This window comes from Camelus ferus, chromosome 4, assembly GCF_009834535.1.
Source record: "Camelus ferus isolate YT-003-E chromosome 4, BCGSAC_Cfer_1.0, whole genome shotgun sequence".
NCBI classification, from domain to species: Eukaryota; Metazoa; Chordata; class Mammalia; order Artiodactyla; family Camelidae; genus Camelus; species Camelus ferus.
The window spans coordinates 62,913,390-62,940,870 of NC_045699.1; the positions used below are offsets into that span (position 1 = coordinate 62,913,390).

Below are 27,481 nucleotides of genomic sequence, written 5' to 3' on the forward strand. Positions count from 1 at the left end.
CTATTCAAAAAGGATATTAGGAAAGCAATCCCATTTACAGTGGCATAAAAAATACTTAAGAATAAACTTAGGTAAGGAGGTGAAAGTCTTGCATGCTGAAAGATACAAACACTGATGAAAGAAATTAAAGATGATACAAACAAATGGAAAGACATCCTGTGTTCATGGGCTGGAAGACTTAATACTGTTGAAATATTTGTACTATCCAAAATGATCTACACATTCATGAAATCTCTATCAAAATCCCAATGATTTTTTTTTAACAGAAATAGAAAAAGCAATTCCACAATTCATTTGGAAACACAAAAGACCACAAATAGCCAAATCAATCTTGAGGAAGAAGAATAAAGTTGGAGGTGTCACACTTCCTGATTTCAAACTATATTTCAAAGCTACAGCAATCAAACAATAAGGTACTACATAAAGACAGACATGTAGACTAATGGAACAGAACAGAGAGCCCAGAAATAAATCCATGCATAAAGGATCTAGTAGGATCTTCAACAGCGATGCCAAGAATACACAATAGGGAAAGGATATTCTCTTTAACTAATAGTGTTTGGAAAACAGTATATCCACATACAAAAGAATGAAGTTGGATTCTTATTGTATACATACACAAAAATCAGCTTAAAATGTATTAAACACTTAAATGTAAGACTTGAGACTCTAAAACTCCTAGAAGAAAACATAGGGGAAAAGCTTTATGACATTGGTCTTATCAGTGATCTCATGGATATGATATCAAAAGCAAAAAATAAACAAGTGGAATTGCATCAAACTAAAAAGCACAGCAAAGGAAGCAGTCAACAGAGTGAATAGAAGACTTACAGAATGGAAGAAAATACTTACAAACTATATATCTGATAAGAGATTAATCTCCAAAATACATAAGGAATCCCTACAACTCAATAGCATAAAAACTAATAACCCAATTAAAATGTGAATTAAGGACTTGAATATATATTTCTCCACAGAAGATATGCAAATGGCCAACATCTCTATGAAAAAATACTCAAGTGTCACTAATCATAAAGAAAACGCAAATCAAAGCCATAATGAGATCACACCTGTCAAAATGGCTATTATCAAAGAAACAAAAGACAGTAAGTGTTGAAGAGGATGTGGAAAAAAAGGAACATTTGCACACTATTGGTGGGAATGCAAAATTCTGCAGCCACTAGAAAAACAACATTGAAATTTCTCAAAAAATTAAAAACAGAACTACCATATAACTCAGTAGTCACACTTCTGGGTAATTATCCAAAAAAAAATTGAAATCAGAGTCTCAGAGAGATATTAGCACTTTATGTTCACTGCAGCACTATTCACAACAGCCAAGATGTGGAAGCTACCTAAATATCCATTTAGATGAATGAATATAGAAAATGTATATATACACACACACATACATACACATAAACACATTCACATATAGTATTCCATTGTGTGTGTATGTATATATATACATTTTCCATATTATATATATACTATACATATACACACACACAATGAAATACTACTCACTTTAAAAGAGAATGAAATTTTGCAACGTGCAACAACATGGATGAAACTTGGAAGATTTATGCTAGGTGAAATAAGCCAGACGCAGAAAGACAAATAGTGTGATTCCACTTATATGAGGTAACTAAACAATCAAATTCATAGAATCAAAGAGTGAAATGGTAGGTGCCAGGTGCTAGGCGAGGGGAAAATAGTAAAAAATTACTACCCAATGAGCATAATGTTTCAGTTAAGCAAGATGCATAAGTGCAAGAGATTTGCTGTAAAACATTTTGACTATGGTCAGCAATAACATATTATACACTTAATAATTTGTTAATAGGGCATATCTCATGTTAAGTGTTTTTACCACAATAAAAAAATTTAATTTTAATTAAAAAGAATCACACAGTGAGAGCAGTGAGGATTTTGAGGGAGACTGAGTGTGGATCCAGGAAAAGCAGTGTATTTTCTTAATAAGAATATTCAGGTTAGTTGGTTGAAAACAATTAATTACCATCTTGTTGGGAGTCATCTGCATTTGCATTGGTGAGGACAGTGAGTCCTGCTAAGTAGAATACTTCAGCATTATTCATGCCATCACTTGCTCCACAGTCTTGGTTACTTTTATCTAAAGATTGAAGTACCTGTTCAGAAAGAAAATCATTCCACGCCAAAACAACATTCAGTGGCTGTAATGGGGAATAACTGACTTGTGGATATTGTTAGTTGCAAATCATTCACTTATTAAACAGTAAAATTTAATTCTCCAGTTTTCCCAAGCCTTTCTTCATTTCCCTAGTTTTCACCTCATGAGTCTACAAATACATGCTATTCAAAAATTCACCCAAGAGCTAAGCAAGCCTAAAGAATGTAACATTCATATGGAAGTTCTAAAACAATTTACACTCTCATGTCTTGAAGCTTTGTACATCAAATTAGCTAATAAAATATCCTTTGAGTGGTTGAATGAGTGGACGAATAAGTAAATGAAATACTCACCACCCCTCAGGGTCCTTTACCAGCTCTAGTTTCTAAATTCTGAGTCAGATGAGATCTCGTGTTTTATTGTTCCACCCAAGATAGAGTAGAGCACAGAAATGGTAAGGAAGATCAGTTTCTGATGAGGAGGGTTGGCTCCTCATCAAAGCAAGTGACTGTGACCCATATGAACCATTAAAGTGATTATGGGTTATTGGTGGGTGGGAGGCAGGCACTGGCTGGGGAAGGAGCAGGAAAGGGGAGACAGGTATTCATGATTTCTGCAGTTTTCATGGGTAGCCATATAGTCTCCCCTGTTTTCTGTTTCCCTCTCCATCACCTTTCCAATGGATTTAATATACTCAACTCACCAAGAACCCTAGTATTTTCAATCATATCCCTTCTCTGGAGGAGCAAGAAGTTTAAATTTAATTTTATACATTAACTTAAAAGGCACCCTCTCTCAAAGTCAGTAAGGTTATTGCTTATTCCAGCAAATGGCTTAGTAAACAACATGGTGTCATCAGTCACTGAAAGGAAGATAGTCTGGAATTGGTTGCACTTGAAAGCTTGTTTCTAAATGTGTTTTAATTTATTCCCAGAGAAAACTACATTTTAGCATTTCACTGAGGATATTCCTCAATTAAGTGTGTTTGCATAATACAAAATAATTGAAGAGTAATTTAACTGGATAATTATCTTTTATATACTTAAAAGGCTAACTAAAAGGGGTAACTCAGACTAACAAGTTCACTTGATTCTACTCTTGCTGGGATTTCACACAAGGCAGAATGTCTAAGTCACCCAATATCTTAGTTTTCCTCATTGATAATATGGGAACTCCATTAGTAAGGGCTTAATGCATTTTACATATCTTTATTATTGATATGTATCTCATAGGATTATTGGGAATATACAATAAGATAATAGATTTAAGGATCTTACAAAAATACTCAGCATATAGTAAGCATTCAATAAATGTCAGCTGTTATTATTATCCTTAAATCTAGCCGAGAAGATAGACAGTGGTGTAATCGTGTCTTTTTCCTTTATCCTTCTCCCATGACTGACCCACAGAACCCTGAGAGAACTGTAATGGCCTTTTGGCTGCAACACCTGCCAAGCATCAGTAACCACAGCATTCACCCTACTTAACTTTTTCCATGGGATTTTTGCTTCTCTCTTGGATGCCATATACAGCACGGCCCACTGATGACAATGCTACCCACGATTCTGACTGAGTTTCCATAAGAAGAGATATAGCTTCGCCTGGAGAGTGCACATCTTTATTTGGAGACAGATGGATCTAAAATTAGTTGAAAAAGAAAGTGTCTTAGTGTGAGATAAAACAGGCATTCAAGAGGAACTCGGGCTGGGGAGAGTACTTATAGCTCACCTGGAGCTGGTTGCCACACTTTTCTTCAATATTTAGGCAGACTGAGTCAGACACTAATTCTGCTGCCTGCTCTCCTGTGACGATATAATAGACCAGGAGATGGGCTCTAGGAACCATGTGCTGAGTCACGGAAAGGTTTAAATGTTGGTAAGGTGAACCTGGGAGTTTCTTCTACTTTGCCGAAGTGTACAATTCTGCCCTTAGACAAAATCTAAAAATATACAGCAACAAATATGCATCAGAGTGACTCTAATGCTGGGCTAGTAATTAGGAAGGTGATAAAGATAAAGAGGATTAATATTCATCAAGAATATACCATGTTCCACTATTTGTTTTATACATTCTCTCCATATACTGCCTTGTTTTATGTTATTCGTATGTCTGAGATCTTTATGCTACTGTGATCTAACAAAATTTTAGAAGCAACTTGTCATGTTCAATGTAAAAAGGGGGTTTAGATTTTGTTGGATATTGCATTAAATTTTAAATATTGGTGGGGGAAAAAAGAATCTACTATGTATTAGGCACTTATACATGAAGACATTCAATCCTCATTGTGTTGTATTGTGGTTTTATTAATCCCATTTAGTAGTTATAGGAGTTCAAGCCATAGATGTAAACTGTCCCATTAGTTTAAAAGGTGCCTTTCTCAGAATCAATAAGGTTATTGCTTATTCCAACCAAAGGCTTAGTAAACAAGATGTTATCAGTCACTGAAGGAAAGATAGTTTGGATTGTTTGCATTCAGATGTTTGCTTCTAAACATGGTTTTATCAAGAAAGTGAACCCTGATCTTGTTGACTCAAAGCTCATACCTCTTCCAATATATCATGCTGCCATCATTGCTAGTTTGTATTTTAAACAGCTACGAACAATGCCTAGAATCACTATATCCATTCTTGAGCACAGGACTTAAACTCTTACTTTTGTAGATAAGGTATATTAAGGAATATTGGCAAGGCCTAGCAGTCCAGTGCTTGGTAAAACTCTGATTGGGCACAAAACATTGCTGTGGTCCCTGACCAGTCTGGAATGGAGGCTCTGATCACACCTTTGGCATTGTGCCACAGAGAGAATATCTGTCTACGAGTCAGAAGACCTTGAATGAAATTCTAAACCCACTACTAACTACTTGTGAATGTGCAGGTCACTTGACATCTCCAAGTCTGTTCCACTGTCTGCTGAGCTCAAAGAGGTGTTCTGAGGCTCTGTTTAGCGGATATTTGTGAATGTGCTTTATAGACTATATGAAGTTTTATGTAAGTTCATTCATTCATTCACTAAGTATCCATTGGTTACTGCTTTGTGTCAGTTAAGGAATCATTAAAAGGATTATTTGCATAAGAAAAGAAAATGCTGCAAGTAGGGGACTAGAGGCAAGAAAGATATTATTGAACTTACCAAGTAATTGTAGTGTGTAATCTTGTCAACATATGGACTTTTAGGGGTAACAGTTATGCTCAGATATTCTCCCACAAGCAAACTCTTGTAGCTGTCTGTCCAGCTAAGAGAAAGGAAGCTTTGGCTTCGTGATGAGTAGGCCACTGCTTGATAGTCATTGCTGGCCTGATATTCTTCTGGGAGGTCTGGGTCATCAGTTCTGACCTAAAGAAGATATTGTAAAAAAAATGTAACACACTGATGCTTAACTTTGCATCACTGATGATAATGATGATGGTAGCGGTGGTGGTGGTGGTGGTGGTGGTGGTAACTGTTAGCACTTCTCCAGCATTTACTTAGTGCCAGGTCTGGTTCTAAGTGCTTGACATGTATGAATATATTCATATACCTTATATACATCTTCAGGCTTTACAACATCTTATGAAAAGGCAAATTAGCATTCCACTGCCTTAATATTAAAGTGAGCTATGTTATCCAGTAACTACAGAAAGGCAACTGATTAAAAAATAATGAAATTAACTATGAAAATCTAGGCTATTGTAGAAGAATCTAGTGAAGTCAAAAAGAGAAAAGATCCGAGATTTAGGGTTGGCCTTCTTTCTTAAATGACATGTCAACTTACTGACTCATTTCCTTCTGCCATAGGCTGGCAGGAACCAGGAATTTGAAAAGAGGGAAAATGTGGAGAGGAATCTGGCAATTCCTAAAAGTTAATAGAGATGTTGGGTGTGAGTGGAAATAGTGGTGAATAATTTCACTACTTCTCAGGAAAAGGACAGGGCGAAGGATTTAGGAGAGTAAACATCTGTTCCTGATGCTAAAGTACAGGGTCATGGGGAACTCACAAATATATGAGTCTTGCTGTACCAGTTCTTGAACAAGGGCCAGAACCATCTATGCTTCCCTTGAAGCTGAAGAGTTAGATGTTATTTGCTGGTGAAGGTAATATGACAACAAATGAACAAAAGAACAAAGAAAATATGCTATTAGAGAAAAGGGAGGCTATGGCATTTGGCCCTTGTTAGATTTGGGAAGAAATATATGCATTTAGCCAATTAATATTTTCTGTTCCCTAGTATGTGTCAGGAACTATGCTAATTGCTGGGGACACAAAGGTGAACAAGATCGACACAGCTCTTGTCCTCAGGAGACTTGAAATCTATAAGGGGTACCTCCCCCGATTAGCAGAGGGTAGTTAGAGAAGGCTCCTTGGAGGAATGTGACTTAAAAGCTGACCTCCAAATAAGTAAGAGTCAGGGAATAAAGAACTGGGGAAGAAGAGTCTGAGGTGGGTTAGAAGGCCTATGGCAACAGAGAGCAGGGCATTAGGGAGCTGCAAACTGTCCAGTGCAGCTAGTTTGAGACATGATGGAAAGAGTGGTGAGCAATGAATTCAGAAAGGGGAGCCAAGGACACGGTCAACTGAGATCAGGTTTGTATCTGAAAAAAATCATTCCACCCCTTTGCACAGCGAGGAGGGTGCTTGGGAGGAGAGTGAGGAACTGGGTAGCTGTGGAGCCATTCACTGAAACAGGGTACCAGGAGGAGGTTTAGGTCTGAGGTTGGCAGGTGGCCTTAGTTTTGGACAAAGCAATGTTTATGCTTCTTTGAAAGAGCAGGAAAAAGATACAGAGACAGCAGTGTCTATAAGGATCTTGAGTGTTTAGGATGAGTCTTCAGCATAAGTTATGGGAACAGATGGAATCAGAGAAAATATGTCAAATAAAAAGGTGTCATGTAAGAAGAGAGGAACATCTGAGTAGAATCCTGAGGATCACCCTCACTTAGAGAGCAAGCTAGAAATTAATACTCCAAAATGGAGACTATAAAGAGGAGAACAAAGAAGAAAAATAAAAAGCAAGGAAATAGGGGCCATAACAGATTGTTTAAAGAAAAAGACAATGGTCAACCGTGCCAACTGGCTAGGGAAGGCAAGAAAGTTAAGGACTAAAAAATATCCAATGGTCTTGACAAGCAGCTCAAAGTGAGAGTAGTCCCAATGGAGCGGGAAGGGCAGAAGCCAGATCTTAGTAGTTTGAGAAGATGAGGGAGGAGGAGAAAGAGAATGCAGGCTATTCTTTAGTAGAGTTAGTATGTGAATTGAGGGAGAAATGATAAAAGCTGGAAATAATGGGTAAGAGAAGATTCTGTTTGTGTGCTTATATTTCATTGACAATTCTTGTTCTAAATTTTTCAGATCTGAATAGCGCTGTTTAGCATAAGAAGAAAAAATTATTTCCTAAATACAAAATTGTCAGACTCATATTCTTTATGTGATGTCCAGTACGTTAAATTCTATTTCTTTAGCCTACAAGTCAAGAGTTTTAGAGAAATTCACTAGACTTATGCATAAAATCTCCCCCATCTTTCCTGTGTACTTGCTACCACACAGACTGAGGTGCTATTAGAAAATGCAACAAATGAGAATTTGGCTCACGTGAAACTCCAGTGTTGTCACATCAGGGGGAATGTTAACCACAAATGAAGCTACTCCGTCACTATAATTTGTTGTACTTTTTCTTGGATCCAGATCTCTCTTCTCCTGAGTTTTATCAATTGTGTTTGCTGTCAAGGTTACTGCAATCCCTCCTACGAAATGGGCAGAGGCATCCCTCACCTGCACCTATTGGACCAAATTCATTTCAATAGTTAATGCTGATTCTTTTACAATTGGAAAACCCTGGAATAAGTCCCTCCTTCAGTCCCAAGCAAAAACTTGGTGGGATTTAATTCCGTAGTCAAACATGGTTCTCTTCTTAAGGTATTTTAACCATTCCAGGCATACATGACACGAACTACATATAATTCAATGTATAGTTATTGCATGTTTAATAAGAACAGGGCACTGTGCTGTGTTCTTGTACGTAAGTCATGGATTGGGTGAAATGATCACCAGGCTTGGATCTAGACTGCTGCTTTTCATCACAGCCTTGGTGATTGCTTTATCTTATTTGTCACCCCCTCACTCTATACTCCATCTAAGTGTCTCCATTGAAGGTCACATAGGAACAAGACCTATCGGATCTTTTTCTATGTCCTTTCACAGACTAGAAACACACCATATTAGATTTTCTAATCATCTGACCTTGATTGAATATGGAATCCCAGGCTTCAGGAAAAGAGAAGTAGGAAACAAATCCAGTGTGTAAGGAGACCGGATGTATTTGACATCAATTGCTTTGGTTTCTTGGAAGAATCTACCTAATGGGATAACAGGTATCAATTTGAGAATTTGACAAAGAACAATGCAGTACATTAATCTGCACAGGAGCCCACCTTCTCCCTCTGTATGTCTTTATTTGGACAAGGACAAGTCATTCATCCATTCTTCGGTCATTTCACACGCAATTATTAATCTAAGTCTGGATGATTGCTATGGTTACCCTGAAAGAGCCTGGCCATTCCATGAACCAGTAAAGCACATTTTGCAGGAGGTTGGTGAGACACCCATTCATCAGTTTCAACTATAGTGTCTTGCTCCAGACCATTTGTCGTATCACTTTTCTTCACATTCCACCCCCCCCCACAAATAATGGAGCAGACCGTCATGCCCTCTACGAGTCAATAATCTTGTGAGAGGAGACACTTGTGAACTAGGTGGGATTTCACAAGGCAGCATTTAAACAAATACCAGGTAGTGTGGTAGAATAAATGTGTTAAATATTTAATAATATGTAAGCGAACACTCAACTGACTCAGGGATGCTCTCATAATGTGAGTAATTTTACCATATCATTTGTTTGTTGCAGGTAAAATTTCTTGGTACCAGCATTACCTTTTCTTTTTGATAACATAAAAGGCTATCCTTTGCATACAGGAGTAGGGGGTCATCACTACAGAAAGATGTCTTTCATGAGTATTTCCTCTGCACAAAGCTGGTGGACAGTACTTGGTGGAGCATATCTGGCAACCGTACTTGCCCAACATTGCATCAATAACAAGTTGTACATTTCTATGCAAACTTTGAAATAGGAAAGAGCTGTGAAAAACGAATTTATAGCTTAGTTTGGAACTCACCTGTACTTTCTTGTACTTTCACAAAAATATTAAGATACTTTTTATCTAAATCTTCTAGACTTTTATAGGACAGTTTTTTAATTGCCTCTGAAGTATTAAAATTGATTTGTGCAACTCCATTGATCAGCTGTTTTTTGAAAGGGGAACGAAAAAGATAGAAACTGTAGTATTAGAGAAGAATTCACTGAGAGAGAACAAATTCTGCTTTCATCAGCCTGCAAAATCTTCACTTGATAATGACACTAGTTATAGCTACTACATGCATAAGCTTAAAGCATAAACTTAATTCTATGAGGTATTATTTTTAACTGATTAATATTTAGGTCATTTCTTTTAAGTCTGAAGCCTCAGACCATGGAGAAATAACCCTGGGTAGGACTGAAAATCTCTGATTCATAATCATGTCTCATCCTGCTCAGAAACTGAGGCTATAATTTGGGTACCACTATTTATCTGATAGAACCTTATCTCAAGTCCTGGATACCACATCCATAAAAACTTCCTTTAGCAGCAGGTTTTTGCAAACTCAAGCCTTTATTTGAAGACAAATATCACTATAACTTTTCTGCTTTTGTCAGTGGAACTTCCTGAAGTCCAAAGTATTATTGGCCTTGCTTTGTTCTATTTAGTTCCATGAACTCTTGGGGCTGAAAGCCCATTTTCAATCTCTATACTCTGGTGAATTGACCCCAATTCTCCGTTTCTATGAAAATAGCTTGATTTTTTCTTACCTCTGTTTTTTGTGTTGTTTCAAGCATCGTTTCTTTTATACTGTCCTGTAAATCTTCTCTTATCCCAAAAGAGACAGAAACTTTAGCCTCAGTTACATTCTTATTATAAGGATATCTGTCAAAATAGAATACAATTATCCTCTTTTTTGGTAAAGCAATTATAGTAATGAGACACAGATAAAATATAACTGCGAAATTTGCTTTTTACTTGTGAAATAGTATTTATGTCCAGTATTGCATTTCGTCCTTCCACTCTGCAGATGCAGAGGTAGGGTAGGTATTTTTATTCCTATTGGCAAATGAGGAAACTGAATTCCAGGAGACAAAAAGAACTTGCTCAACTTCTCACAGTGTTTAATTTCATAGCAAGTTAGCGGAGAATTTAGGACCCAGGTCTCTTACTTGTAAGGGGCCACATTTCTTCCATGACTGCAGCATGGTGTGGCTCCCCATTGCTCCTTTTAACAAAACAGGCAACATCACATCCTCCCCATATGTACTGGAGGCAAGTTATTTTCAGTTTAGACTCATATTTGCCTTTTGAGTCAAAGGAAAATAGGAATTTTTCCTATTTAAATATTAAACAGGCAAGTCAGTGTTCACATTAGTTTGTTTTCCAAGTGTGTTTTCTGGGCCTGCTCAATCAATTCCATAATCACTTTTGATAATTAATATTAACTAGGTCACAAATAAAAAGTGAATGCCTTCATATCATATTTTTAACACCTAAATAGTTGTAGTCACCCAAATAGTCACTATGATATTCTAATCTTTAGGATTCTTTGCTTACAAGATTGTAAAACAACAGTAAGATTGGAATCAGCAAATACACTTTCAGGCAAATCTCCTTGAAGCCACTTCCCACAAGCTATGGCAGGATATTAATCACAGTATTTTTCACACTGAATCTCAGAGTCTCTCTCAACATAGGACCCCAGGCAAGCACTACCAATCAGTCATTTTTGACTCTTGAATGAAATTTGTTTGCCATTCAGGGGCTAGATGAATCTGAAAATAATAATTTTCTTACCTAGCTTTTATAGTAATCTTGAAGTCCTCAAAGTTTTTATGGCTAATGAAGGAATTTTCTGGTTCTACTAAGATAAAGAAGTGTGGTTTCACTGAATATAAATCTAGGCAAAAAAAATTATATACAGTTTAAACTATAACTGTATTTCAAACAAGAAATTTTGGTAAAATGAGATGGATCAACTTTAGTAATAGATGGCCTTCCACCTGACCATGAGGATCATCAATACCCCTGGGAAACCTCTTCATCCTCCCAGAAGGGACCAATCTCATCTCTGCTCCAGCAGTGATGTCTTTGTTAAAGCATATGGGTTACTGTCAAAGTATGAGCTCCATGAGGACAAGTCCTGATCTTGTTTATCTGTGTAAACCTTTTCCCCCAGTGCCTTTCATATAAGTGTTTGATAAATGTTTCTTATATTGAAATTTTCTTTCTTCTTTAGCATCTTGTGTTTAGCAATTCTCTTCCATTCAGTGTCCAAGATACGAGCATTTATCTCAGACTCTCATATAGGAAAGACATCTTCTTGTTATTAGCTGTAGAAAATAACTTTCTTACAAAATGAGAATTAGAACAAAAGAAGCTTTTAGACTTTCCATCTCTTTGAAACTATAATTCACAAATAATACTTTTGACTGCTTACAAGGCTATGTCTTTTCCTTATGCCCATCCAAGAAATGATGCCAGGTTTCACAATCCTATTTATTACGCACTGCCCTGCAGGATGCTTAGCCCAATGAGAGAAGGCTGTCCTTCAGAAAGAAGGAACACTTGGCTCCAAGGTGACCAGGGCAGGTGGTAAGGGGATGACTATAGAAGGGCAAAGTGCGTGTCTCACTGTTCTGGCTGCCTCTCTCTGTGTCAGAGAAAAATGCCCTCCAGTGTACTGGTGAATAGACAGAGCAAGGACTTTGTAACTATGAACAGCATCCAAGAGTGTTATTAAGCAACTCCAAAGTTGAGTTTACCTACTTCAGAGGGTATTCTGTTGCTGTGGCTTTAGCCGCAATTTTTTTACATGTACTTGCTCTTCTCTCCTAATTATAAACACCTCTCTGCCTCCCCATCAACTTGGTGGGCAGAAAATATGGTTTAAATAGCTTAGTAACAAATTTACATGGGAGCAAACAAATTAATATTCCAGTAAGCTCCCATGAGAAATGAACAGAAGGGACTATTTATAACTTAACTATTAGTACAATTAATATTTCCAAAATAAGTATACCATGTTTTTTCCCAAACATTGCAATTTTCCAAACACATCATCAATTTTTAGGGTTGATGGGAAGGAGCACTGGCTTGGGGTTCAGAGGGGACATTCTCATTTTCAGCCTGGATAAAGTGGTTGTGAAAACCTAGACCATTTCTAGATCACTTCTCTCGGACTACAAAATTATTGAGGGCAATTTTCTAAAAATACACATTGGAAATCTCAGTAATTTATGGGAAATTACCATGACTTCTAATCTCAAAATATGCAGTTCCTGTTGTTGTGAAGTCCTCTTTGTATTTAGCTTTAATTGTCCATAAACCATATCTGTGAAAAAAACACATTTAAAATTTAAATACCACCAAATAATATATCTTTAATTCGTTCAATGATTGTAGCTAGTATTCAGATAAGCACTAGTATGAACCAAGCACTATTCTAAGTGCTTTACATGTGTTAACTCATTCGATTCTCACAAAAATACTAGGGAACAGCTTATGCTATTATCTCCATTTTATCATCAGAAAAATAAGGCCCAGAGAGGTGAAGTAATTTGCCCAGGAACACACAGCTAATAGGTGGTGGAGTTGGGATTTAAACTTGGTCATTCTGGCTCCAAAGTCCTTGCCTTAGATAACCCTGACAGCAGCTTCAGTTTATGTACCACCTAATTAATATACCATATTTGAAAGAGGTTTTAAATTATAAACAAAAACATCAATTTTAAGAAGAGTTGTTGTAAGCACACTGAAATTTATTTTCATATTATTGATTCATTTTCTAGTATATAAAATTATATATTGAGCTAGAAAATATTTTTGAATTTAAAGGCATTGATTATGTAGTTGATGAACAATATGGAGGTTTAATCACATTAATAGATATAATATACTATATAGTATACCAGAAAATCAAGACTTCATTTCTAGGACCATTTGATCAGGTTAAATTTATCAAAATAATACAAATATAACTTTTGGAAATTTTACAATCCAAGGCCAGTTTTAGAGGGACAATGTGGTAAAAGGAAAGAGCAAGAATGAATCTGATCATTGGACAGATCTGGGTCCTCTTTTCAGCTCCACCGTTTAAAGGCCATGTGGTTGAACAAGCTTATACATTTCTCTGAGCCTTAATTTCCTTATCTTGAAAATGGGAATGATACAGGACCCAGCAGAGTGCTTGGCACATAGCAGGAGATCCATAGTATCAGTTCCCTTGCTGCTTTGAAGTGTTAAATTTTCAAGGCATTATGCAATATACAAGTCTCAATTCATATCTCAATATATCTTCCAAGTTCTAGGAATAAATGTCAGAGAAAATTCCAAAGCCTCTATGGGATATTAAATACTGCTAGTGGACAACTTCCATTTGTACATTTTCTCTCTCTCCTCTATTGTACTCTCAACATTTGGGGGGCAGAGTCTCTCTCCCACAGAGTCTACTACCTGGACTCTGCTATGGAAGGTGCTCACTAAAGTGAGTAAAGCAGACTAGCATGGTGCTTACAGCTGGCAGTATTATATGTGGCCCCCATCTCAACGCAGAAGAACCCAAGCAGATGCCACCTTTCTTTAGGTAGGAAGGACACTCACTGGGCCTGAGGAGAAGAGCCAGAACCAAACTTTCCTTACATTATCACCTTTCAGTCACATGTTGATGGCTCCATCAGACTGTTCAATAACCCCAGTGACCCCAACTGCTTTTGAGAGAAACAACTGTACCAACAAATCATTTAAAATACTTAGGATTAGATGGAATCTTGAAGTCAGGAAAACTGATAATTCCAGTATAATTTTTTTTTCCTATCACGGCAACTTCTAACCCTTCTGGATCCTTTGAATGAAAAGAAAAACAAGTTTCATTTTTTTAAAACAGTCTATAAACACAGAAGTCACATATAAATATAATATTTAATTGATAGTTCCTACAGAAATATTCACTAAATTCTAAGAAACTTTGTTGAAACTAAGCACATGTGATGTTGATATGGATTTAAGGTGATGACTGTCAACTGGTCAGGCTTGTTAACAAAGACTAATTTCTAAGGCACAAAGGCAAGTTTTCAACAGACAGAAGTGGTATGGTAAATATTTAGGGTATGTTAAGAAAACTCCCAGGAGGGCTTTCCTCCACCTCCCTTCTTCCTGAACAGGACCTCCAGGATCATCTTCAAACACCGTTTTCATGATGTCATGCCAAGTCCCAAAGACTTCCTTGGCTCTCTGTGTCTTCAAGATCAAATCTGAACACATTGGGATATGCCACAACAATAGCCTCCAACCAGTTCAATGGCTTCTCTCCATGGGGAACTCCAACAAGAGAACAATGAGGTTCCTAAACCCGCTGTCCAACCCACAATTTTTCAAACGTAAAATAATCCACCAAGTCTGCCACTGTTTCTCCTGGAAGTGTTTCCAGGCCAGCCTGCTGTGGCCAAGTCACTGTCATGATCATCTCCACATTTTTTCTTCTTCCTGGCTCCAGACCTCTGCTCCTTCCGCACATCACCTGAGACATGGTCCGGCTTCTCTCTATCAGACCCTCTCCAAGTTTCCTTTCAGATCAAGCTCAGGACCCGTCCTCATCCTTTTGTGGTGCCCTCTAGAGTAATTTCGTAATCATCTCCAGCTCCCTTCACTTCAAGCTGGCCTGCTATCGGTCCTATGTCCCTTACTTGGTTTACTGCATTGTGTGCTTAGATTCTGAACTCAAATGTTTATGAGGGAGACACCCCTTAATCCCCCATTTAAATCAAGAGAGGCTACGTGCTGAAGCTCTGGAGAAAGACAGACTTGGATTTGAACCCTGATTAAGCTAATTATTTTTGGTATGACCTCAGTGGTTACTTAATTTTTCTAACCTTTATCCTGTTCATCTATAAAAAGGAGATATAATTATGTTGATCCTATAAGGTTGTCATTACAATATAATACATGTTATGCACTGTTCACGGGTACCACAATTTATACTTCTACAACCCTTACCACATCTGCCCACGCTTCACAAAGAGCAAGAGGAAATAAACTAATTAACTGACTCACTTTAGAGATGGAGTCATGTAAAGGTGTTCTTTAATGGGGCCATCAGAATGTATTTCAACTAACATTGAATTTACACAGAAAAATTGTCAGGTAGGATAATAGAAGTATAAAATTACCAGGTTGTATCCACAATCGATGCTAAATAAACACTGGTGTTTAATAGTGAATAAATTAATGCCACATTTGACTAATGTTATAATAAGGAAAATTCTTTATTCATATAATGAAAATAACCAAAGTTAAATTTTGATTTAAACTAGTGGAATACTCACTATAAAAGTTAAGGAAACTTCTCTTTGTGATGGCTTTAGGTCTTCATCCAATGAATAAATTCTAACTTTTACTGTGAGAAAAAAAATTGTCATTATTAGAAGTTCTGTGCAACTCTAAACGATCTGGCAACAATATTAATAACCCTATAACATGCAGGCCATGAAATTAAAAATAAAGTTAAGAAAGGTCAAAACATAAAATCTAAGTTTAAAGGGAAAGATGAATTAGGATGTCGAATGTGAACTTTATATTACAGTAGAAAAAATATTCTTTTCACAAATTTCCTGAATAAGGTTCTTTTAAATATTTCTCTTTATGCATTTAAAATATGACTCAACTTGTTAAGTTGTATATTTACTCAACTTTTTGTATTTTTAAACCACTGATAGTTAAGAAAGACGGCAGCTCATTAGTTTCTGAATTTATTATAGAGCAGAGGAGAAAGAACATAAGCAGTACGTTGTGTCAAAAGAACCCAATGAAGCATTCTCTAATAGAAGGAAGATGCAGGCACGTCTCAGGATATAATTAAGTACTTGAGTGCATAGAGGGTGGAAACCTCACAGGCACTACCTTGCTCCTTAGACACACAGTCATCTTCTGATCAGGTATCTAAGCAACAGTTCTGAGTTTCTAAGGTCAGGTTAATGTGTACTGGCAGGGACCTTGACCTGTTGCTAAAATTATCTCCACTTCATCTTATCAGGTGATGCTTATTTAGTTAGCATCATCACCATCACTGTCACCTTTAATGATCATTTGTAGAGTGAGATACTGAAATTTAAAAATTAGAAATTTTTAAATTAAAATTCAGCCTCTGTATTAATTTTAAGTTCTATAATACATCACTTTAAGTCTTTTTTTCCCCAAATATTTTGAAAGGAGCCTTGGCATCATTCTGAGAAAGGTCTTTCCTATCTCCAAATTATACTCACATTTTGCTGATTCTTTGTTTTTATAATTTACAATTTAACCTTTAGTTTGTCAGCTCTTTACTTTTGTGTATGGTGTAAAGTTGGGAATTAATTTCATTTTTCTCCCACAAGATAAGTCACTTGTCCCAATACCATTAATCAGGCCATCCCATTTCCCTCCCCCCAGAAATTCAGTTCCCTCTTTATTATACCTGACTGATCTGAATTGTAAATAGGTTTGTCTGTCTGAATGAAGAGAAATCCATTGTCATAGCGTAGTGGAATTTTTGTTGCTTTTGAAAAATGAGCAGATACAATTTCTAAATATACAAGTGAAACTGCATTTGGTTCTCCAGATAAATCTTTTGGTTGTATCTGTTAAAAAAATTAATGGAAAAATTTTAAAAGAAAAAATTAATGGAGGAATATTATATAATTAAGAAAGAAAATAATATAATTTTATTATATAATTATCATTTTATTAATTAATTATATATTATTAACTATATCTTAATATAACTATTAAGATAATAAAAGCATTTATCTTTTAGGTATCTATGAAAATGATTTTAATAACTGTGTAGGCAACAAACATAAAAAAATCTGTAAAATAAAGCAGTAAATATATTCTTCCAGGAACACCTTTGTAGTTTCTTATTGAATTTAGTCTGAAACAATTACTTTTAAAATGTTGATCCAGCATAAATGTCTATTAAAAATGACAATCACTGAAAAAATTCAACTTTTAATAGACAAAATAACCAAAAGTAATTAAGAAGGATAAAAAACTCAAAAGCTCATCAGCAGCTCATTCGGTGTGGACCTGGCACCTCTTTTGTGAAGCGGTAGCTGAGGAGACTCCGGCGCTCGCCATGGCCGATGAAAAGCCCAAGGAAGGAGTCAAGACTGAGAACAACGATCATATTAATTTGAAGGTGGCGGGGCAGGATGGTTCTGTGGTGCAGTTTAAGATTAAGAGGCACACACCACTTAATAAACTAATGAAAGCCTATTGTGAACGACAGGGTTTGTCAATGAGGCAGATCAGATTCCAATTTGATGGAATGAAACAGACACACCTGCACAGTTGGAAATGGAGGATGAAGATACAATTGATGTGTTCCAGCAGCAGACAGGAGGTGTCTACTAAAAAGGGAACCTACTACTTTATTCCAGAATTCTGTTGCTCCAGACCAAGAAGACATTCTTAATTAGAAGACAGCAATTTGGTTCCACCACATTCTGACTACTACAGTATTGTTTTCTCTATTCTTTCATTTTCCCTTCCCCCATTCCTTTATTGTACATAAAGTAACTGGTGTATGTGCACAAGCATATTGCATTTTTTTTTAAAACTAAATGGCCAATGGTATGTTTTGATCAACATCAAATGGAGATGGGATGGGGAAAAGTATTGGTTCTGTGAAAATACCCCCTTTCTCCATTAGTGGCATGCTCATTCAGCTCTTATCTTTATACTCCAGTAAGTTATTTTGCGCTCACTGTTTAACAAAAAAAGAACAACACAAAAATCCTTGCATACCTTGTTCGATTGGAGAATTTTAATGTTTTTCATTTATCATTGTAAAACCAAGGACAATTTTATAACTTTTTTGTACATAGCTGTTACATGTAGGGCAATCTGTCTTTAAGTAGGGATAAATTACTCTAAAAGAAATGAATCCTAGATAGTTTTCCCTTCAAGTCAAGAGCATCTTGTTGTTTAAATAAACTTCTTGTTAAAAAAAAAAAGCTTATCAGCAATGGAGAGGTGGGAGAATGGGGGGATTCATATGTCAGGTGGAGAACAGACTACATGACTTACCATGTAGCAGTATAAATGAACAAAATATCTTATATTTAGTTATATTTGGACTTACACTGAAAGTTGAAACTTTTCTTTTGCTAATGTTTTTCGTGTCTGTTGGTCATTATATAATTAGTATGCCAGCTGTCTTCAAATAAATTGCACATGCTAAGTACATTTTATAGTAACAGAGTTGTGGACATGTCTCTAATTTTTAAATTATTTCTTATTTTTCTTGAACATTGTTCACAAATTCGTTTCAAAGAAAATTTGAAGTCCAAACACAAAGTACTAAAAGCCTATGGTAGATACATATTTTAGGGAAAAAAATTAATTTTTCTAGAAAAGCATGGGATTAGAATGTTGTATATAGTTCAGGAAAACAAATGTTCAAAATGTTCTCCATTCACTTCTCTGAATTTTTTTAAATCAACAGAGTCAAACCTATGTTTATGTCTCTCTCTATATATATTTCTTTTCCCCCAATACATAAAATTCAAATATCTAAATTATCTCTTTCTAGTATTCATCATGTAATTTTGAAACAAGTACATGCGTTGATTGATTTAGTTTTCAAATCATGTCACCAAATCTTTTCACCTTTATCTGCTTCATTCAAAATTTTACATTTCTGGGCCACCTCTCTCTCTCCCTCCTCTTCGGAGACAGCCTGTACTCTGTCTGTGGAGTGTGGACCTACTTTTACTTTAACCTGAGCACCCAACCCCCACACCTCATGGCCTTTCTCTTGCCTTTTGAAACAGCCTATACTTTATGCAGTGTGTATCTCCCTAAATAAATCTGCCTTTACTCAAAAAAATTTACATTTCTGTACATTGCCCCCATATCAGAAGCAGATTCTCTATTTAACATTTCCCATCTACTTACATGTGTAAACATATGACCCTTATTTCTCACCAACTAGTGAACTCACTTAATAGTGTGATGTATCACATTTTTATCCAGATATGTAAAAAGAACCAGTGCACCATCCTATATGTATGTTTTACAAAGAAATATTTGGTATATAAAAGAAAATATAAGAAGAATACATACAGTTAAGTTCGCAGAGCTTTGGAATTTATTTTCTGGAGATAAATAAACTTGGCCAGAAGAATATGTAAAACTTTTGTCAGGATAACTTTTAATAGCAATGGTCACTGGAAAAGATTCTGTGTATCCTTGAACTTGAATTACTACATTTTCAGAGGCTCCTACATAGAATACTTTAGGTGCTGAGACAACATATCTGTTGAAACAGTGAAATTTAGAGTCAATCTTTAATACGAACATAATTTTTAATGTTTGTCACTTAGTTCAAATTAGCAATGTTTCTTATATTTAACAATATGTTTTTTCTGAAGGGGAGGTAATTAGGTTTCCTCATTGATTTCCGCTTGGAGGAGGAACCAGGGATTGAACCCGGGACCTCTTGGGTGCTAAGCATGCACTCTACCACTTGAACTATAACTTTCCCTCAACAGTGTTTTTTTTCCTCAAAATTTTATTATCTATGATAAAGCCAGAATAGCATTCCGCAAGCAACCTAAGGATGAAATTTCAAAGAGACAGATGGAAATGATTTTGATCAGTTGCAGGCAGGGCAATGTTTAATAGCATCCTCTATAAAAAGTGCAAATAGGGGTCACACTTCTGTCTTGAATTTTTAATCAAACTACCAATCAGTAAAATCACTCTTACCCAGGGCAAGGGTAACAGCCTGTGAAAATAGAGTATTAGAATATAAGTCATGCTAGGTCACAAATTACACACACTAAAAAACAGGGTAATAACACTGGACAACAAAGAGGAAATTCCCTTGGAGTTTTCAGAACTAGAAAGTTAATTTCATGTGGCATTGACTGAATTCTGTTTTCTATAAAAACACAACCAAAATACATTGCAAATTAAAATAGGATCCTTCACTTACATTTGCTCCTGTCCCCAACTTCTTTCCAAGTAGAAAAAAATACACACTATGCTTAAAATGTCCATGGCTGGGTTAGGATTAAGCTGTTGATACAACCTTTCTTGAAACTGCCCTCCTTTTTGTGAACTCAGCTTGAAGAATTTGGTTAAATAAGTCTTCAGGTTAATTATTAATGTCAGATAGTAGGATCACTGAGAAGGAAACCTAAGAACTGAGATGATAACCTTTTAATGTCCACAGGTAATTTTGGAATTCAAAGCAGAGAAACTTGATTTTGATGAGTAAAGCAGAGAAGACACCCAAATGGGAGTCTCTAGGAAAATGTTCAAAACTGGACACAGATACAAAACATTTGGAGGCTGCTCTGGTCTTGAACATTTTCCAGGTATAGTAGATACAACTGATGCCCTGACCAGATCCCCTTTATTGGGCCTGGTGTACCTATCCTACAGATGCTGTAAGCGTTGACTGCTAACGTTTCCTGATTGCTCCCTTCGCCAGGTAATTCGTCTCAGACATGGGAGACAGCCTGCCCAAAAATGCCTGGGAAGTTACATCCTCTCCCTGGGATTGGCCTATAGTCAATAACTAACTGATTCTGGGGTACAACAGACTGGCTCCCTTGCCTCAAGGTGGGACAACCTTGTGGTACCATTCATGCTATAGAGCCCCTCATGGGATCAAGCTGAGGCTAGGCCTTGGTCGAAACCACATCTTTGATTAGTTTCTCTCCTGTCCTGCTTCCCTCACTGATTGCAGGTTTCTCTGGAGAGAAGTCTCACAATAAACCGCTTGCATGAGAGTGTCTCCCTGACTCAGGCTCTGTCTCTCAGAAAACATTCTAGATTTAAGGAGCATGAGAGGGGACTATCATCCTGACTCAGCGTGGAATGTCTCAGATACGTAACCTGTTGGAGGCTTCCCAGAATGAGTCCAGTTTGAATCGTGCCCACGAGGCCTGCACTGATCCACTTTAGAGCAGATCTGAAATCCCAAGGCAGACTCCCAAATGCTGAAGTGTTTCCAGGAACTTTTGGACTAGAAATGACCCATCAATGACTAGGACATGGGCAAGGAAAGTAGGACGCTATTACTGTCTTACTTCCCTCAAGTCTGCATTCAATTGCATGCACAGACCCATCACAAACTACATTTCTAGGTGTAGTCAGGATGGCTGGTGGTTAGGGTGATGAGTTTTGTAATTGCCCTTCACTTGTCTATTTTCCCCTATAGACTACAGTTTCATGAGGATGGGTACTGGGTCTAACATATACAATGGGGATACACCCAGAAGTTATCACAGCACCTAAAAAAGACACTTAGACACTCAATAAATTGTTGCCAAATAAATGAATAAATGAATGCATCATCCAGTGGGCCAAGGGAGATGACATTGAAAGGATGGTTTAGGGCAGATTGTGTATGGTCTTGAATGCCATGCTAAAGAGTCTAGAAGGGAAATGAAGGACAGTTTGACCTTGCTGCCCTCACTCTGAGGATGTTGACAGCTCTTTATGACCTACTAAGTGTTCTCTACACTCTATGCAAAGAATTAGCAAAATTATTCTCTAAAGTTAAAATGCAAGCAGAAATTGATGAAAGTCTGAGATGTCAAACATTCGTTTACAATAGCAACTTTAAAAATGATCTACCATAAAATCATTAGATTTTTGTTTTGCTATTCAGAAAAGGCAGATTTTATTGGACACAGGAAAAATTTTCCAGCATAACATGATCACTGACAGATAGATGAAGTGAACATATGTCATTTTGTGGCAGCCCAGCATCCAGCCCCCTTCCTGACATCATTTCAACTCCATTTTGGGGGATTCTCTTCTCCACTATGTTGTCCTGGTGGAAGCATAAATTTAAAAACAAAAGCACAGGAGCCTCATAACTGCAAAGCTAGACTTCATCAGTTTGTTTGGACTAATGGAATTGTATGAATAGTGAATGGACAGTCTCATGGAAGTGATGTTGCTGACATATATGCTGTTGCAAGAACTTATTCTGAACTGGGGCCAGTTGGCTAATATTTAAACCTCTGTCTGACCTATGTTAGGCGGAAGCAACGATAGGAAAATTCCTAGGCAAAAATGTACTGAAAAGGATGATTTAATGTAAAAATGACTTTAGAGTGCAGCTGGTGCAACTGATAAGTCTGGCATCAATTCAGTTCAGAACATTTTCAGACCAAGAATGTCAGAAATACTCTTATCTCAGATGAGATTGATTGTTGCTGTGTTTTAATTTTTGGCCAATTGTCTCAGTAACTGAACCCATCTGAAGGAAAAACACACTTTATTTCAAGGCCATGTTTAACCTATGTCAACTCTTGTCACACAGGATTCAAAACTTTGGCCACAAGGGGACAATTTGTGTTTCTTGGTTTGTACTCAGTCCTATGTATGGACTTACATTATCACCATGAAGGAACAAATGCAGTGACAAAGATTTGGAGCCAAAAAAGTTCCTGGTCAAATTTCACACTGTTATCAGTACTATATAACTAAAATCGGCCACAAACATTTGACATTCCCTAATACTGAAACTTTTAGAGTTTTTCCCCTATCTTGTGACAAATGGGAAGAAAAAATTGCACAACTGAGGTTAAATCAGGTTTCCTCAACCACAGCACTACTGACATTTGGGGGTAAATGATTGTTTTGGGTGGCTGCCTTGTACTTGTAGGCTGTTTAGCAACATGCCAGGCTTCCGCCCACTAGATGTCAGTGGTGAAAACAAATGTCCCCTGGTAGGGAGCAGGGCAAAATGGTCCTTGGTTGAAAATCAGTAGATTGCTGTATAGTTTAGCATTTAAAGGGAAAATGAGGAAAGTACTTACTTGTATTTCTATCAAAGATACAGAATTCATCAAACTCTCCACTTGAACTGTTTGACTATTTTTAGTTATCATCACAAACTGTAATTCCCTTAGTTTTCCTCACGAGGAGGAAAATCATTATCTCAAATACCATCTCTAATGATGACTTCTAAATTTATATCTTCAGCAGGAAACTCTCCCTCTAAATCTTGGAGTGCTCCAGGATTCAGGCCTTTTTTCTATCTTCTTCTACCTACATTTATGCATAGGTAATCTCAACTAATTGCATGGATTTGAATACACACCAACATACTTAAGTTTCATTCCCTGGACCTCTCTTCTAAACTCCAGAGGTGTATATCTAACTGCTTTACTCAAAATCTCCACCTGAATATCTAATTGCATCTTAAACTTAACATATTCAAAACTGAACTTCTGAAGATCTCCTTCCCCCATAACAGATCAAACATCAAAGAATTGTCAGACATCTAAAGAAAGTCTCTAACATAAAATATAAAGATAAAACATTTGGGACAGGGGAAAACTTGGAGGAGAAACAAGTTATGCAAAATGAAGAAGACTATTCCCCTTCCCCACAAAAAATTTCATGAATACTCTTGTAAAGATAAGGGAAAATATTGCATCCACGAAGCAAGAACAAAATCCATTAAAAGGAACATTCAAAGAACAAGATGAGCTTTTGTATATTAAAAACATGATAGCATAAATAAAAAACTTTGGAAGATAAAGTTGAGCAAATCTCCAAAAAAGTAAAGCAAAAAGACAAAGGGATGGTAAATAGGAAAAAAATAAATAAAAAGGATAAGATGATTAGAGGACCAGGTTAGGAGGCACAGCAGATGAACAATGAAAGTAGAAAGGGAGAACACAGAAGAATGGAGGGAGTTGTTGTCAATGAAATAATTAAGAAAATTTTTCAGAAGGACAAGAGTTATTAGATCGGAAGAACCTTCCAGGTGCCAAGCAGAAAGATGAAAACATACTGATAGCAGGGCACATCATTTGGAAGTTTTGAGACCTGGAAGACAAAAAATAGATCTTACTAGCTTCCAAAGACAGAGAGAGAGATGACATATAAAGGATTAGGAGTTTAAAGGATTAGGAATTAGAATGGAGAATGGTTTAGTCTTTTCAACAGCCACATGGGAAACAAGAAGACAACGGAGAAATATCTTCAAAGTTCTAAAGGAAAATTACTTCTAATGTAGAATTCTGTATTCTACCAAACTATCCATCAAGTGTGAGAGTTGAAAAAAGGCATTTTTTAAAATGCAAGATTTAAAAAAAAAAATTGCCTTCTATATACCCTATTTTAATGTGCCACCAGAGAATGTGCTCTACTAAAATAAGAGAATAAACCAAGAAAATAAATATATAGGATACAGGTAATAGGAGGTCCAATGAAAGAGGGAGGCAAAAGGATATTTTTGACAGAGTAGAGAAGGGAAAGTCTAGGATGACAGACATGCAGAAGATGCATAGGAAAACCCAAACATTTAAAGCAGGCAAGACTCAAGGGACAGATATGTTGAGGATTATCCAGATTCATACTGCTCTTATAGCATCTTTCTAATTTGAGGTCAGAATGCCCACGTGAGACTGACACAGATTCTTATCTGTATCTGGCTTGCTGTTATTGTGTTCTGATGAAATTCCTGCTCTCTGTTCCTGATCTGCACTATTCCTTAGCAAGGCCCAATAGCAGTGATTTATGTACTTACTTGCTACATGACCATGTATACTGACATATTCAGAAATGGCTCTTGTACATACCCTGGAGATAAAACCAGGTTATGATCCAGAAACCATACACCTATCTACCCTAGGGGTCCTTCATCTAATAATGGCATAATATAAATATAAATAAATAATAATATAAATATAAATATAAATATAAATATAAATAATATCTTGACCTTTCCTTAAGTAGCTAAGTTTGGCTTTCTACTCAGTTACTCAAAACTAAACATTACATTAATTAAGGATAAACATATACATGGAAAAACTATAAATAAAAGCAAGGAAATTATTAGTATAAAAGTCAGAATTATTAATATAAAAGCCATCCTCCTTTGGGAAAGAGGGTGGGAAATGATACAGGGAACAGGCACATTAAGGGTACACAGAAGGCTTCCATTTCTTAACCTGGGTGGTAAATATGTAAGTATTAATTATGTTATTATTCTTTAAGCTCTACTTATATATTTTACAGCCACTTCTGTATATATGATAAATGAAATAATAATTAAATGCATGAAAATTATGATTAAATACTGCATTTTGAGACTGATCAGGACTTTTTACAGAATAATCAAATCTAAATGGCATAAATCAAATTTAAATGACATATTTTACAAATGCTCTCTTTTCTTTTGTCAACTTTTTAATAAACTTTAATTGTATAAGGTAACAATTATAACAAAGCATTGGTGTGTTTGTAATATATACACAGATAATAAATATAATAATAATAGCATAAATGAGGAAAACAGGAAATACAGCTATTTCCATGAGTAACATTTCTGTGTATCACTGGAATTAGATCAGTATAACTATGAAGTATATTTGGATAAGTTAAGATGTATATGGTAAGCCATAGAGCAATCATTAAGAAAATAACTTTTAAAAACAGAGTAAATTAAAATACTAATACTAGAAAATATTCACTTAATGTAAAAGAAAGCCATAGGAGGAATAGAGAAAGAAAAAATACATGAGACATATAGAAACCAAAAAAATGGCAGATGTAGATCTAGGGATGTCAATTATAACATTAAATGTGACTAAATTAAATTATACAATCAAAAGACAGACACTTCAGTCTGAATAAAAAAACAAGACCCAACTATATGCTGCTGTAGGATATACATTTTTGGTTCAAAGATAAAAATAGGTTAAATGTAAAAGGATGGGAAAAGATACATCATGCAAACAGCAACCATAAGAAAACTGGAGTGACTATACTATGTAAGACAAAACAGATTTTAAAACAAAAAATATTACTAGAGATAAAGAGAGATTTTATAATGATAGATAAATCAGAAAGATATAATAACTATAAACAGACGTATACCTACCACCAGAACCCCAAAATATGTGAAGCAAAAACTGACAATTGAAGGGAGAAATAGAACTTGAAAGAAGAAATAGATAATTCAACAATAATAGTTTCTATTATGGATAGAACAACTATGCAGAAGAGGACTAGAACTACACCATACATCAACTAGGCCTAATAGACATCTGTAGAACACTCTACCTAACAAGAGTAGAATACACATTTTTCTCAAGTGCACATGAAACATTCTCCAGGATAGTTCATGTGCTAGGCTGTAAAACGAGCCTCAATAAATTTGTAAGGATTGAAGTCACGTATGTTTTCTGATCACAATGGAACAAAGTTAGACATTAATAACAAGAAATTTGGGGAATTCACAAATCTGTGGAAATTAAACAACGTATTCCTAAATATCCAATTAACAGCAATTTTTAAACTACCTACAAAGAAAAGCCTGGGCCCCAGCAGCTTCACTGGTGAACTGCTATCAAACATATAAAGAGGAATTAATAACAATTCTTCTCAAACACTTCCAAAAAATAGAAGAGGTAGGAACACTTCACAGCTCACTCTATGAGGCCAGTATTACCCTGATACCAAAACCAAATACACCATAAGACAAGAAAACTATAGAACAATACCATTTATGAATATAGATATAAAAATCCTCAATAATATACTAGCAAACCAAATCCAGCAGCACATAGAAAGGATTATATACCATGATGAAGTGTGATGTCTCTCAGGAATGCAAGGTTAGTTTAACATCCCAAAATCAGTTAATGTAAAACACAATATTAATAGAATAAAAAACAAAACCCACATGATCATCTCAACAAACACAGAAAAAGTGTTTGACAAAATTCAACACTCTTTCATGATTAAAAAAAAAACTCAATGAACTAGAAATGGAAGAAAACTTCTTTAATCTGATAAACAGTATCTATGAAAAATCCATAGTTAATATCATACTAAAATGGTGAAAGACTAAATGTTTTCCTCCTAAGATCAGGAAAACAAAACAAAACAAAACAAAAAATAACCAAGGGTGCCTGCTTCCCATTTTTTTTTCCTACCTCTTCCAATAACTGAGTTTAAAAAATTTTTTTTATTGAAGTATAGTTGATTTACAATGTTGTGTTAGTTTCTGGTGTACAGCATGTTGATTCAGTAAGGATGCCCACCCTTGTCACTTTAATTCAACATTATGCTGAGGGTTCTAACCTGGATAATTAGGTGAGAGAAATAAATAAAAGGCATCAATATTGGAAAAGAAGTAAAACTATATCTATTTACAGATAACATGATCTTGCATATAGAAAATCCTAAGGAACCCACTAA

At 36.0% G+C, this 27,481-nt stretch overlaps 2 protein-coding genes across 2 annotated transcripts in view; one reads left to right on the forward strand and one right to left on the reverse strand.

Annotated features, from left to right (window-relative positions):
* Nucleotides 1-20,354, reverse strand: part of LOC102513700 (complement C5) — a 34,770-nt gene extending 14,416 nt beyond the window's left edge. Inside the window, 16 exon segments of the mRNA XM_032478327.1 lie at nt 2,021-2,150; nt 3,641-3,790; nt 3,881-4,048; nt 4,050-4,091; nt 5,282-5,485; nt 7,719-7,904; nt 8,367-8,482; nt 9,299-9,425; nt 10,030-10,144; nt 11,060-11,162; nt 12,514-12,596; nt 14,014-14,105; nt 15,586-15,656; nt 16,713-16,875; nt 19,364-19,556; nt 20,238-20,354. Of these exon segments, the coding sequence (XP_032334218.1) occupies nt 2,021-2,150; nt 3,641-3,790; nt 3,881-4,048; nt 4,050-4,091; nt 5,282-5,485; nt 7,719-7,904; nt 8,367-8,482; nt 9,299-9,425; nt 10,030-10,144; nt 11,060-11,162; nt 12,514-12,596; nt 14,014-14,105; nt 15,586-15,656; nt 16,713-16,875; nt 19,364-19,556; nt 20,238-20,302 (2,008 nt within the window). The 5' untranslated portion in view covers nt 20,303-20,354.
* Nucleotides 17,311-18,026, forward strand: LOC116663245 (small ubiquitin-related modifier 2-like). Its single transcript, XM_032478328.1, is given in 2 exon segments — nt 17,311-17,559; nt 17,562-18,026. Coding segments are annotated over 2 exon segments (276 nt in total). The 5' UTR covers nt 17,311-17,372; the 3' UTR covers nt 17,651-18,026.
* Nucleotides 20,355-27,481: the final 7,127 nt, after the last annotated feature.